Source organism: Scardinius erythrophthalmus (assembly GCF_964197995.2).
Source record: "Scardinius erythrophthalmus genome assembly, chromosome: 7".
In the NCBI taxonomy this organism is placed as follows: Eukaryota; Metazoa; Chordata; class Actinopteri; order Cypriniformes; family Leuciscidae; genus Scardinius; species Scardinius erythrophthalmus.
Genome location: NC_138227.1, coordinates 22800937 through 22814013, shown reverse-complemented (window position 1 = coordinate 22814013; position 13077 = coordinate 22800937). Strand labels below are relative to the sequence as shown.

General features: G+C 38.6%; 1 protein-coding gene across 5 annotated transcripts in view; it reads left to right on the top strand.

Moving 5' to 3' along the window:
• ksr1b (kinase suppressor of ras 1b) overlaps positions 1–13077 on the top strand; it is a 39991-nt gene that overhangs the window by 23459 nt on the left and 3455 nt on the right. For 3 of the 5 annotated variants that reach the window (XM_081369713.1, XM_081369716.1, XM_081369715.1), the window contains 15 exons: positions 892–1345; positions 5754–5911; positions 6165–6234; positions 6336–6419; positions 6497–6558; positions 6640–6755; positions 7090–7258; positions 8282–8324; positions 9187–9210; positions 9551–9611; positions 9828–10225; positions 11510–11600; positions 11796–11929; positions 12036–12167; positions 12389–12530. In XM_081369713.1, coding sequence (XP_081225839.1) covers positions 892–1345; positions 5754–5911; positions 6165–6234; positions 6336–6419; positions 6497–6558; positions 6640–6755; positions 7090–7258; positions 8282–8324; positions 9187–9210; positions 9551–9611; positions 9828–10225; positions 11510–11600; positions 11796–11929; positions 12036–12167; positions 12389–12530 — 2138 coding nt within the window. The remainder of the gene's footprint in view (positions 1–891; positions 1346–5753; positions 5912–6164; positions 6235–6335; positions 6420–6496; positions 6559–6639; positions 6756–7089; positions 7259–8281; positions 8325–9186; positions 9211–9550; positions 9612–9827; positions 10226–11509; positions 11601–11795; positions 11930–12035; positions 12168–12388; positions 12531–13077) is intronic. The other 2 variants (XM_081369714.1, XM_081369717.1) reach the window with 1 other exon arrangement.

Genomic DNA, 13077 nt, shown 5'->3' with positions numbered 1-13077 from the left:
TTTTAAGAAAAAATTATACTTTTAAATTATAAGGGTGCATTAAATTGATTAAAAGTGACAGTAAAGACATTAATAATGTTACAAATTATTTCTATTTCAAATAAATGCTGTTATTTAAAACTTTCTATTCATCAAAGAATCGTGACAAAAAATTGACAATAATAAGAAATGTTTCTTGAGCAGCAAATCAGTATAATAGAATGATGTGCGAAGGATCATGTGACACTGAAGACTGGAGTAATGATGCTGAAAATTCAGCTTTGCATCACAGGAATAAATGACCTTTTTTTAAATATATTCAAATAGATGATGATGAGATGCGCATGTTGAGATGATATTTGACAAAATCTCATATGGAAGCACACAAACATTTTCGGACTATCGCCAATGTTAGCAAGATTGGAAGCAAAACTTTTAATTTATGACCCAGTGTTATTAATAACTATGACCCATTGTTATTATTATGACCCAGTGCTATTATTATTAAATAAATAATATTTTTAGTTATTATTAACTAAAAATCTATAAAATAATTATTTATTTATTTGTCAATTGAAATAAAGCTGAAATAAAATATCAATATTACATGGAAAAACTTAAGTTGAAGTACTAAAATAACTAAAAACTTAAATAAAAATGTATTAAATTTAAATTAAAGCTAAATATTTAATAATAATAATGACGAAAGTACATAACACAATTACTAAAATTTTAACTAAAATGGAATCTCAAAATATAAAAATAAAAGATAATTCAAATTATTAAGAAATGCTATAATTGTTTATAAATAATACTAAAATACCACTTTTAGTCAAGGACTGCTGCCCTGTATTGATCATCCACCTGTTCCTGAATTTGTTCTAAAGTCTCTCGCTTTTTGTGTTTTAACAGGAGGGCTTCTCAGGAAAGAGGGCATCCCGTGGATTGCAGAACCCACTAAACGTGACAGTACCTCTGCTGACCCGCTGTCTTGTTCTATGCGTGCACCTCAGTCTTACAGTCCCAACCCAGTCATCTGGCCCCCTTCTTCTGCTTTGCCTGCCCCTCGTTCCTGCGTCTCCGTGTCTGCCCTACCCTCAACGGACTTCCCTACAATTGTCCACACTCGCTGTGATGTGCTGACGGACCCCTTCTCGTCCTCCCCGCAGCTGAACCACTGCACCTCCCGGCTGCTGTCCACCCCTCCAGCCACCCCACCACCCAAAAAGTCCGGCAAGCTGAAGCCCCCACGAACTCCACCACCCCCCTCCCGCAAGCTGCTAAACCTCTTTCCCAGCATCACCCTCACACGCAGCAAGAGCCAGAGCCAACTGGCCAACCGGATAGATGACCCTACACCCAACAAGTAAGTTCAGCACTCATTAATATTTCATTTATCAATGTATTGCTCCATGGCATGATGATCTCTTCTAAAAGTTTGCTTTGAGAGGGTTTATTTTGATGAATAAGTGGTAAAGTATTGTTAAGTATGACAGGATTTGTGTGAGTGTGCTTCTGGACTTTAAGGTGTCTTTAAAAGTGATTGTCTAGATTAGAGCAACATTTGCTATTTGACACCTGCATATTATTTGAATGCAAACTAGATTTGCATTTCTGAAATTGCAGAAGGAAATCCAAGTGCTGGCACTGGTTCTGTGTAAATGAAATGCCCTATCAGACCTATCAGTTGTCTGTCAGCTACACAGACATCAGAAATCACACAGTCACTGTGTGTGTGGCTATAAATGATTAAACATGAGAAAAAAAAGAAAAAAAAAGACCAATCACAATGCAGTTTTCAAATACACCACTATTAAAAGATTTGGGGTCTGTAAACGGTTTTGAAAGAACTCTCTTACCTTACCCTACAGTACATTTTCTCAGGATTATTTGATTAATTTAAAGTTAGAAATCGAAATCTTTTTAAACCTTATCAAATGTCTCTACTGTCACTTTTGATCAATTTAATGCATCCCTGCTGAATAAAAGCGAATGGTAGTTCTGAATGGTAGTGTAGATCCATTTACATCCATTTCATGGCACTTTCACTGCTGTCTGTAACAAAAATGCATTCATTTGGACATTAGCCTGCATCATCTATTGATTTTTTTTTCCCCTTTCTGATACAGCCTAATTCTATAATGTCGTTCTATAATGATGTCAGAAACACTTTACCTCATTGTACATTCATGAAGTAATGTACTGAGGAGGTGATGGGAGTGGAAAATATTCATCTGAAGGGTGTGACTATTTAAAGATGAAGTCTAAAGCATAAGTCACAGGGCTAACAGTAACATGAAACTACACAGAAATATATGCTGACATGTGTTAACTTTTAATCTTGCTGTAACTGTGAATTTCCAGACTCCATTCCACACATAATGAATATTCTGTCATTGTTTAGTCACACTCATGTTGCACCAAACCTGTCTGACTTTGTTTCCTCCAAACCTGTCTGACTTTGTTTGGTTGCCCTTTTCCGGGCACTTACAACTAATGGGCACTGGAGCTTTCGAGCTTCGAAAATTATGCAAAAGCACCATCAAATGTCATATACGGATGATTTGTGTACATTATTCCTAGTCTTCTAAAGCCATGATAAAGCCATAAAGGAACAGAATGAGATTTATCATTTACATTCAGTGGACTGTGACTTATTCATTGAATCGTTGAGATCTGTCCAAATTGCCAGTGAATAACAACTTAAAGGATTTGCATAAAGCTATCTTATGGAGTTTAGAAAGCTTGGAACATAGCTTAAAATAACGTCATATGGACCACTTTTAAGATACTTTTATGGTTCTTTATTGGATTTTTGACAACCCCATTCTTCATTACACTGACATGAGTGGCCTGGATAAATTCTAAAAAATTGACCATTTGTCTTCCACAAAAGGACAAAAATCTTTGTTACATTGCATCTATGTCTCTTCAAAAAATCCAGAGGATTTTCAGTTATATGTTGCACAACATTCGCTTCACGTAACATGTTGCCTCAACTCCAAAAATTTGGAATGATATTTTGCCCTGCAGCATGAATGTAGAAATCCTTCTTAGACAAAATGTCCTTCATTATATGTTAGTTCATGCTTTTCATATGTGTACCATGCAATGTCGCCCTGCCCCGTGTGTGTTGGGTCTGTGGGAGCGGACTGCTGTGTCATCTGAGATCACTGATGGCCAAGGTCCAGGCAGGTTTTGGACGGGGGTGGAATAGTTCAACACTCCCCCTCCTTCCGCCCCTTCACGTAGCCCCAGTGTTTCCCGTTAGCACAAGGCCGAGGTCAGACCCCTTCTCAGACTCGCTGGCGTCCTGCGCTTGATCATTCCCGCTCTTCTCCTCTCTCTCTGAGCCAGTAAATGTCTTCTTTTGGAGCTCCTCCTCAGAATCTGCAACTCCCTGCATGTGAAGCTGCACGCCTGCATTTGTACAACATTCTTTTGATATTTGTGCTGGCCAAGTTGCAGATGTGTTTTTATTTAAAGTTCTATAGAAAGATTTTTCTATAGATTTTTTGTCATTATGTAAGCTTTCTGGGAATTCTATTTGGTTGCATTGTAATAATTCCAATGAAACAGATTAGGGTAAATAACAGTATTAAATGGCACCTATTAAGCCTCTTTTCACAAGATGTAAAATAAGTCTCTGATGTCCCCAGAGTGTGCATGTGAAGTTTTAGCTCAAATATTTTTTACAGCATGTTTAAATGGTCATTTTTGGGGGCTGAGAAAAACATGCCGTTTTGGTGTGTGCCCTTTAAATGCAAATGAGCTGCTGCTGCCGGCACAGGGGGTGGAGCTTCACCAGCTCACGCTGGCAGGACAATCTCATCTCAAAACAGGAACTCTCAGTAGCAGTGTTCATTTCGACCCGGAGTCGGACAATGATGCCCACAGAGCCAGATAATATGTGCTGTATGGAGCTAGAACAGGTATCGTTTAGTTTAATTACGGTTATAACTTATTTGTCATCTGCTTTTTATCCACTATTAATACAAGCCTGCTGTAGCGGACCGCATCCGAATGGTGGCCAAAAATATACTGATGAGTTTAATGAGGTTTATTGTACATCACACAAAAGATGAAGTGTCAGTTTTACTCCAGAAAATCACCATAAGAGCTGAATAAACACAGTATAAGAAGTGAGCATTAAAGTCTATTCATACACTCCCTCTCTCCCTTTCATTATCATCAACATACACTGTGAATTACACAAAACACTTGTTACAACTAACAGTAAACAAATATATACTCACCTTTTGAGGGGGTGCCTATAAACTGGTAGACTTTATATCCGTAAAACAACTCAGATGAACTGTAATAAAGTGCGCGCTCTCCCTTTCATTACTGTCGTGACAAGTAACGCACCGGAGACTATAAGCTGGATCACGAAAAGTTGGTACAGACCCATCCACGAGTAACAACGAGAGTAAACGAAGACTGCTATGTTCATTCTTACATCTTATAACAACACACCTCAATCGCTTAGGAGACATTCTTGTCTACAGCTGCTCCGACGTCAAAACAATGGCAGACTGTGTTTAGCTCACTCAGGGCGGGTCTATGCTCAAACTGCAGTGTCCATCAACAGTCGTGGGCGGGGCTTGTGCAAAAGTACGTCACATTGCATAGAAACTGCAAACGGCTTCTTCTGAGGCACTGCTTATGATTTTTGGGGATTTAAAAAAAAGCACTGGGTGGATTTTTATCATTATAGGATGGTTGTGTACACACACTGCCAACAAACACGTTTATGTTCAAACACCATGTAAAAGAATTTTGCATAATAGGTGCCCTTTAATGATTTCAGGTTAAATTGTAAATTGTCACAATAGTTCATTTTAAATGTTTCTGCAGTGTAACAAATTATTATTTTTTGTTACATTTTTTGTTCAAAATGCAAAATATTTTATTTTAATAATTTTTAGCAATTTTATTATTTTTTATTAATGAAACTAATCAAATATTTAATTATTATACTTCTTATTCATTATTCAAATTATTTATTATTTTAATTATTAATTGTTTAATGATTATGTTTAAAAAAGGTCTGCAAAAATCAAAGTGCACAACAAATGGAATTATTGTCTCTCAATAGAAAGAATCGATTCTGAACTGCATGAAACGAGTCTTCTGTAATTCCAGCCTTACTTCCTGCACTAACCTACATAGGTTTGTAACAAATTTGCATAATGCCAGCCTATGGTCTTCATTGGCTGCCGGTGAACAAAGTTTAATTTTACCCGCCCTCAAACACTGTAGTTGTAGCTGAGGCCTGGAAGAGTTTGGGTCGTGTTGTCGACATGTCGAGAAGATGCTGTTTTCTGTGCTGCCAAAGCCAATTCACTTGCATGTATTTCAAAAGGATGAAGATTTAAAGAGTCAGTAAAATAACATAGAACATTGTTATTGTTCGTATCACTGTGTATCAAGTGCTGAGGAAGCCTCCGGAGCTGAAATACAGATATGGTAATGGGCGTTTTGTTTCCAACACGCGCTGTAAGCAGTAGGCCAATCACAACAAACTGGACTATATGACCAATCAGAGCAGAGTACGCTCTCGGAAAGGAGGGGTTTAGAAAGACCGAATCCTTGATTGAACCATTTCAGACACTGTGAAAAAAGAGGTGATGCTCCAGTGTATATTATGAGAAAATGAAAGTTTTTTTTTTATCTTGGATGAATGTAGGAGGAACCTTTAAAATAGCATAATAGTTACTTTTGATGTCAACTACCCAGATACTAAATGTAGTTTTGTGTCCCTCAATCTGCAGGAGTGGGAAGAAGAATAAGCCGCTTCTGAACGTGCAGGTAAACGGTGGAGGAAATGGCTGGGAAGACTCACCCTCACGGTCACCACTGCTGTCTGCCCGCTCCCCCTGCATCCTACCAAATACACCCAGTCACCTGGGAGATCCTGCGGGTATAAGAAGTACGTTTTCTTATTTAGCCCTAGTAAAAGACTAGCTGTGTTAGCTGTGTACCTAGACAGCGTTTTGAGGAATCACAAATGTGCTTCCATCATGATGGCTGATCCAAAGACAGCAATGCTATGCTTCCTTTTGAGATTTGTAGTGTATGTATGCTTATTTGAGTATCACAACATTAGCTTAGCAACATGCTAACACTAAACTTAAACTTTAATTAATTTTGAGTCCAATCCGTGTTTCTTTAACATCATCTAGATAATGTTGCAACCCACGGAAGCTCTCCGTTAATCATGAGGAAGGATATCGGTCTGGATGTCACACACAGGTAATGACCACTGAACCTTTTCCTGTTTTCATTATTATGTATTAGTTTGTCTTTCAACTTCCAGCACAAATGAAATTGGCTTTCTTATTGTGCCTCCTCAGGTTTTCCACCAAGTCCTGGCTGTCTCAGACGTGCCAGGTGTGCAAGAAGAACATGATGTTCGGTGTTAAATGCAAACATTGCAAGTAAGTGAAGGCAAGAAACATTTCAGAAAACCACATCTGACTTTCTCCCTGCTAATGTTTGCTTCCATCTCTTTTAGGGTGAAGTGCCACAACAAATGTACTAAAGAGGCCCCTAAGTGCAGGATTTCATTTGCACAACGTAAGATTTTGTAAAAGTTGTAATATATATTCAGACAGATTTGTGCTGCAGATGATCTAAAGTTCAGTCCTGTTCTTTCAGTTCCAAACAACAGAATCAGAAGAACAGAATCAGTACCATCAGGTATCAACAACCAGGTGGAGCGACCGGCAGAGTCACAGCAGTACGGAACATTGCCGAAGGCAATAAACAAAAAGGCATGTAGCAAACCACACAAACCAGGAAGTTGATATTCTCATTATGCAAATTCTTTGTATGTGCTGACTCAGTGGTGTTATAAGTCTCTTAAAGTTGAAGTGTCATTTTTTTTAAATACTTCAATAAGAATTAATAAAAAGTATATAAATGTAATGATCATTTAAAATCATTTAAGATCATTTTTATTTATTTATTAAAAATTGTCAATTCAAATTGGTCATGCTAGTGACTTAGCATGCGGCTTCTATTTCATAATATGTCATAACTGTTGCAAACATCCATTTTTACACCTTGTTTCTGGAGAATGTTTTCTAAGATTGTTTTTCCCTTCAGGACCACCCTCCATCCCTGAGTCACCTGGACTCCAGTAGTAACCCCTCCTCCACCACCTCCTCCACCCCCTCCTCACCTGCCCCGTCCAGTCAGAGCAACCCCCCGAGCGCCACCCCGCCACCCAACCCCTCCCCTAAGGGTCACGTTGACAGTCGCTTTCACTTCCCAGGTCAGTCTCGTTTACACAGATATCACGGAATCTCATTTAAATTCGACACGACAAGAAGGACTTTCTTTTTGAAGCACAGCAGGCACTTCTTCGTTGTCTGTCTGTCCTCCAGTGCTCAGAATTAACCTCTTGGATGAATGTATACTAACCTACTAATATCTGCCCTTAATGTTCATTACTAAGGAATTCTTGCTGATGCATAACACGCTAGTTGTTTAACTGGGTCTTTCTCTTTTCCTTGCGGACATCTGTCTGTTTGTCCCATTCATTAGCTGCCTGCTACTTTCAGCATAGACCGCAGTTTGTCTTCCCTGGTGAGTTCATCCACACCATAAAACTCTGTTATTTACCCTTCAGATGTGATGTCTGAGTTCCTTGTTGAGTTATCACTGACCCTTCTGAAACCTAATATGACAAATGGGACACCCTACGGTCTTGTGTCCTTTGTAAGTCCACAAGATCGCAAGTGCACATGAAGTGTGCCATTTGGGACAGGGCCAGTGTTGCTATCAGTGTTTAGACTGTGATGTGCTGCCTCCTAGGGGTTATCTATAGGAATTGCTTTATTTTTTTGTAGTATTTTTGCATTTTCAGCTCTCTGTGTACATGCATGGAGAATCTGAAACGCTATTATTCTAGTGTATAGTTTATATTTATATTAAAGTTGTTAACACGCTAAATGTTAAAAACTATTGCTATTGCTCAAATCCCCAACCTTAATCCCTATGACACATTAAATGTATCAAAAGTGACAGCAAAGACATTTATAAAATTACAAAAGAATTCTATTTCAATCAAATGTGTTCTTTTGAACTATTCATCAAAGAATCCTGAAAAAATAAATGTCAGTTTCCACAAAGAATATCAAGCAGCACAACTGTTACAAAATTACTTGGGGAAGTGGAATCTGAACGTTTAATAGCAACATTGGTGTATAATGTTGAAGGTGAACTTTTGCACTCTGACGTACACTTACACTGCTCATGTAATCACACACTCAGAATCCCTTTTTTTTCCTCACAGACGTATCCAGTTCCACGCATCCAGATGGCAGTTGCAACACTGGGTAAGGCAAGACTTCTCAATTACTGTTTTTTCAGTATTTCTAAAAGTGTTTTGACCCCGGACCAGTTAAATGTAAGTGTCATTGGTTTTGGTTCCTCATTTTAATTTCTGTCCGTATTCCTGAACTATAGTAGTGACTGCACACATTTTTGGTTATTGCTTCATCACAAATTAATCATTAAGTTCACTAAGTTCACACGGAACCAGTGTAGCAGCACTGAACTTCCCCTGCAAGTTTAAACTTATTATGCATGCTTCATTGAAGTTCATTCAGAAGCTTTTTTCTCACCTACATGTTGATCCCAATCTGTTAGATTGGCTTTCTTCCGTGGAACACAAAATTAGATGCCAAGCGCCAAAAAAGCACCATAAAAGTTGCTTAACATGTCTTCTGAAGTCATTTGATACCTTTGAATGAGAAAAAGCTAAAAGTTTAGTAATTATATGCTGAAACACTCAAGTTTTTAAACGGAAACTAAAACTACTAAAAATGTTTGTTTGTTTTCGCTGTAATTGAAATTAAGCTGAAATAACACAAAATATAAAAACTAGATGAAATATGAAAATTATAAATGTTGCCTCGGCAACTAACTGAAATAAAAGAAGTTGAAGTACTAAAATTAATAAAACTGAAATAAAAGACATTAAAGTTACATAGACATATAAAATGACTAATAAAAATGACAAAAGCACATAAAATTACTAATAATTCAAACTGAAAATATTTATAGTATAATAGTATATAATACTACTAAAATATTGCTGTCTCAAATATCATTTAATTCAAATGTTTCACATGAGGTTTTGACGTCAGAGACAAAACAGTTGACATCGATGTTTCCTTTATTTGTGACCCACATTAGAAAGTCACATGGGTTCAGAAAAACGTGAGTAAATAACAGAATTTATATTTTCAGGTGAACTATCCCTTGTAAATGATCTAGATCAGGGGTGCCCAATCCTGCTCCTGGCGATCGACTGTCCTGCACAGTTCATCTCCAACCCTAATCAAACACACCTGAAGCAACCAATTAAGGTCTTCAGAGCACGTCAGGATCACTTGAAAATTAAAGGCAGGTGTGTTTGATTAGGGTTGGAGATGAACTGTGCAGGACAGTCGATCGCCAGGAGCAGGATTGGGCACCCCTGATCTAGATCATACATAATATTTATATACTGCAAAATGTTTAAATGTGTTGAGTCTAGCGTGTCTTCTCTCCCCTGCAGAGAAACAGACCAGTTGGAGGGTAATGTTAAGCAGACATCAACAGGCCAGAGGGAAACTGTGGTGAGTTCGCAAGAAACACCTTCCCCCCATAGAGCTATCAGGAACTGAAAGTGTTTGTGGGCATAGTTTCCAGTTTATAGTGGTGGTCACATGCTTTTTTTGCGGTCAATGGTTTACGTGTAGTGACCCTGGACACTAAAGAGACAGTACTTAAACTTTTTAGCTTACATCTGCATTTTGAATTGTGTAAACTCGAAACCTATTCTTCTTATTCAGGATGAGGAACAGCAAGGGGATGACGGTCAGGATCAGGAGGGATCGGACGATGAAAGTGAAGGTGATGAAGTGGATGACCTGCCCAACTGCAGGGGCTACTGGAAGGACCACATAAGCCGTAAGGCCAGCCAGACTAGCGTTGACCTGCGGGAGTGGGATGTGCCGTTTGAGCAGCTGGAGCTGGGAGAGCTGATCGGTAAAGGCCGCTGGGGGAAGGTGTGCAGGGGCCGCTGGCACGGAGAGGTGGCCGTTCGACTGTTGGAGATTGACGGTAACAATCAGGAGCACCTGAAGCTGTTCAAGAAGGAGGTGATGAACTACCGGCAAACGCGACACGAGAATGTCGTGCTGTTCATGGGGGCCTGCATGAACCCGCCCCATCTGGCCATTATCACCAGGTTCATCTCTTTCTGCTCTCTCTTAATGTTGTGTCGTTCATGTACACTGACATTCAAAAGTGTTGTTTTTTTCTGAAGAGGAAATTAAAGCGAAGGTGCATTAAAGGTGGGGTAAGTTGTTGCTGTTGGCCAATGTTGATATTTGAAATCAACCCAAACAAACACACCCCGTCTTCATTGCTCCGCCTCCAAAACATACAGTCCAATCCTAACAGCCCTGCTCCGAGTCGGTCTCGAACCCCGATCCCCCTGCGAGCGAGTCGAGTGAACTAACAATGACTCTAAACACCGCATTCACTAGCAGTCGTCAGCGAGACTCACGCTAGCTGTCCTCCGTTACGCACAGAATCCAAGAGAGGATGTTTGTTTATCATAGCAGAAGGGCAACAAAATAGTGCTTCAAGAAAAATAAAGCGTAGATGATGAACGAATGACAAGGAACCACAAAAAATAAATGTACAGTACATAGTAATTAGAGTTGGTTGTTAGTTGCCAACAGCAGCTCCAGACACACAATGACACTCAAACCCAGTGTTACTCACGTGTGGACCCGAATCACGTCTGTTTTCGGGCCTTCCTGCTTCGCTCTCTCCAGCGCTGGACAGCGTTTCTAATATTAACACGGGTCCTAAAGCTCTTGTCCAGATATAACCATTTATTTTCCAGTGATTTCTTCTGAGTTTTTCTCTTTTGTATTGTGTCTCATCTCTTTTTCTGCAGTCTTTCTTCAAATCTCCCTCTGGCTCGTTCTCTCTACTCTACCATCATCATCTAATGCTGATTGGCTACATGTTTGTTGTTGTGTCGGCCCGACTAACTTCCAAACAGCATATTTCAAAAACTACTGACTCCACCTTTAAATTGACCAAAATTTACTGTAAAGACATATAATGTTACAAAAGATTTCTGTCTCAAATAATGCTGTTTTGAACTTTATATTCAAACACAAAACACAAAAATATTGTGGGAAAATTATGTTTTCAACATGTTTCTTTGAGCACCAAATCAGCATATTTAGAAAGATTTCAGAAGGATCACGTGACACAAAAGACTGGAGAAGCTTTGCCAGCACAGGAATTAATTTGACATTTTTTTAAACAGTTATTTAAAATTGTTGTAATATTATCACAATATTACTGTTTCTACTGTATTGTTGCAATGCATCATGGTGAGCATAAGATACTTCAAAAATGAACTTTTGAATGCTAGTGTATATGTTCTGAATGTTTAATATGGGAGCATATGTGTGTTTGGATTTTGATTGATCTATTTATCTGTCCTTAGCTTTTGTAAAGGACGGACGCTGTACTCTGTTGTCAGGGACTCTAAACTTGACATCAACAAAATAAGACAAATCGCTCAGGAAATTGTAAAGGTATGAAGCATAACATGCAATACATGTTCTTGGTTTTATTTTAAAAGATTCATCAATGCATGTCATTATCCAAAGAAAATGGAAGAAGGGACTTCAATTTCTATTGTCGCCATATTGAGTGCAATGGTTATAAACTTATACTGTCTTTGCTTTAACTGTTTTTTTTTTGTTTTTCTTGTTTTTTACATTCTACAGGGAATGGGTTACCTTCATGCAAAGGGAATTGTGCACAAAGATTTAAAGTCCAAGAATGTGTTTTACGATTCCAACAAAGTAGTAATCACAGATTTTGGCCTGTTTGGGATGTCTGGAGTGGTCCAAGAGGGCAGGTAAGGGTTCATGTCATGACTGCAGTATTATAACAAATTAATAATCTTATCATACAGTATGATTTTGTTAAGAGCTTCATTAATGCATGTGTGTGTCTGTGTGTAGGCGGGAAAATGAACTGAAGCTGCCACGGGGGTGGATCTATTACCTAGCTCCAGAGATCGTGCAAAAGATGGGACCAGGAAACCAAGAAGACTGTTTGCCCTTTTCAAAAGCTGCTGATGTTTATGCCTTTGGGTAAAAACCACATCTTTGTTATCACATCTGCATCTCATCTAATGTGCCTATAATGCAAACACTTGGTTTGGGTGTAAATGTTTCATTTCTGCTTACTTTTTTCTCACAAGACAATACTATACTTTTTCTGATTGATCAATCACTTTAAATGCATTTTAAAAACAATATATTGCATGCCAACAATGGAGTTGATCAGTTGACTGTGAATGTGTCTTTCTTAGCACTATCTGGTTTGAACTCCAGGCCAAAGACTGGCCCATCGTCAACCAACCAACTGAAGTTTTGATCTATCAGCTGGGAAGTGGAGAAGGCCTCAGAACGTTACTGGCCCAGAAGGGTACAAGCCTGGGCAAGGAGGTTACGGTGAGTCCAGCCCCAGTACATTTAAAATGATACATTATTATATCAGTGGCGAGCAGTGACCTTTTTTAACCGGACATGTTGGGTGGCGCTTTTTTTTTAAAATGCATCTGGTGCAGATCCATTGGATCATGGGTTTATAATGGGTTATAATAAGCGAGACGCTCGCGTTCGATCTAGACAGAGTATTAGCTGCTCAGTTGCTTACTTTCATGACACATAGCAACACAGCTAAAGTATTCATAATATGTTTGACCTTTTATTGAAAGAAGCATACATTTACCTGTTGATGCCTTCACATGCACCCGTAAAAGCAGTTGAGTCAGGCGCGAAAGGGACAAAATATGCTGTATTTTTGTAATTCCGCTACGTGGCACTAATGTTACAGAAACTACAAACTGCACCTTTAAACGGCACTGCACATCGGCTGAAGATGCACATCTAAATCAGAGATGACAAATAATGACAGGCGTCAATTTAAATGTATGCCAGAAGTTTTTATTATTATTATTATTATTATTATTATTATTATTATTATTAAGAATTGAAA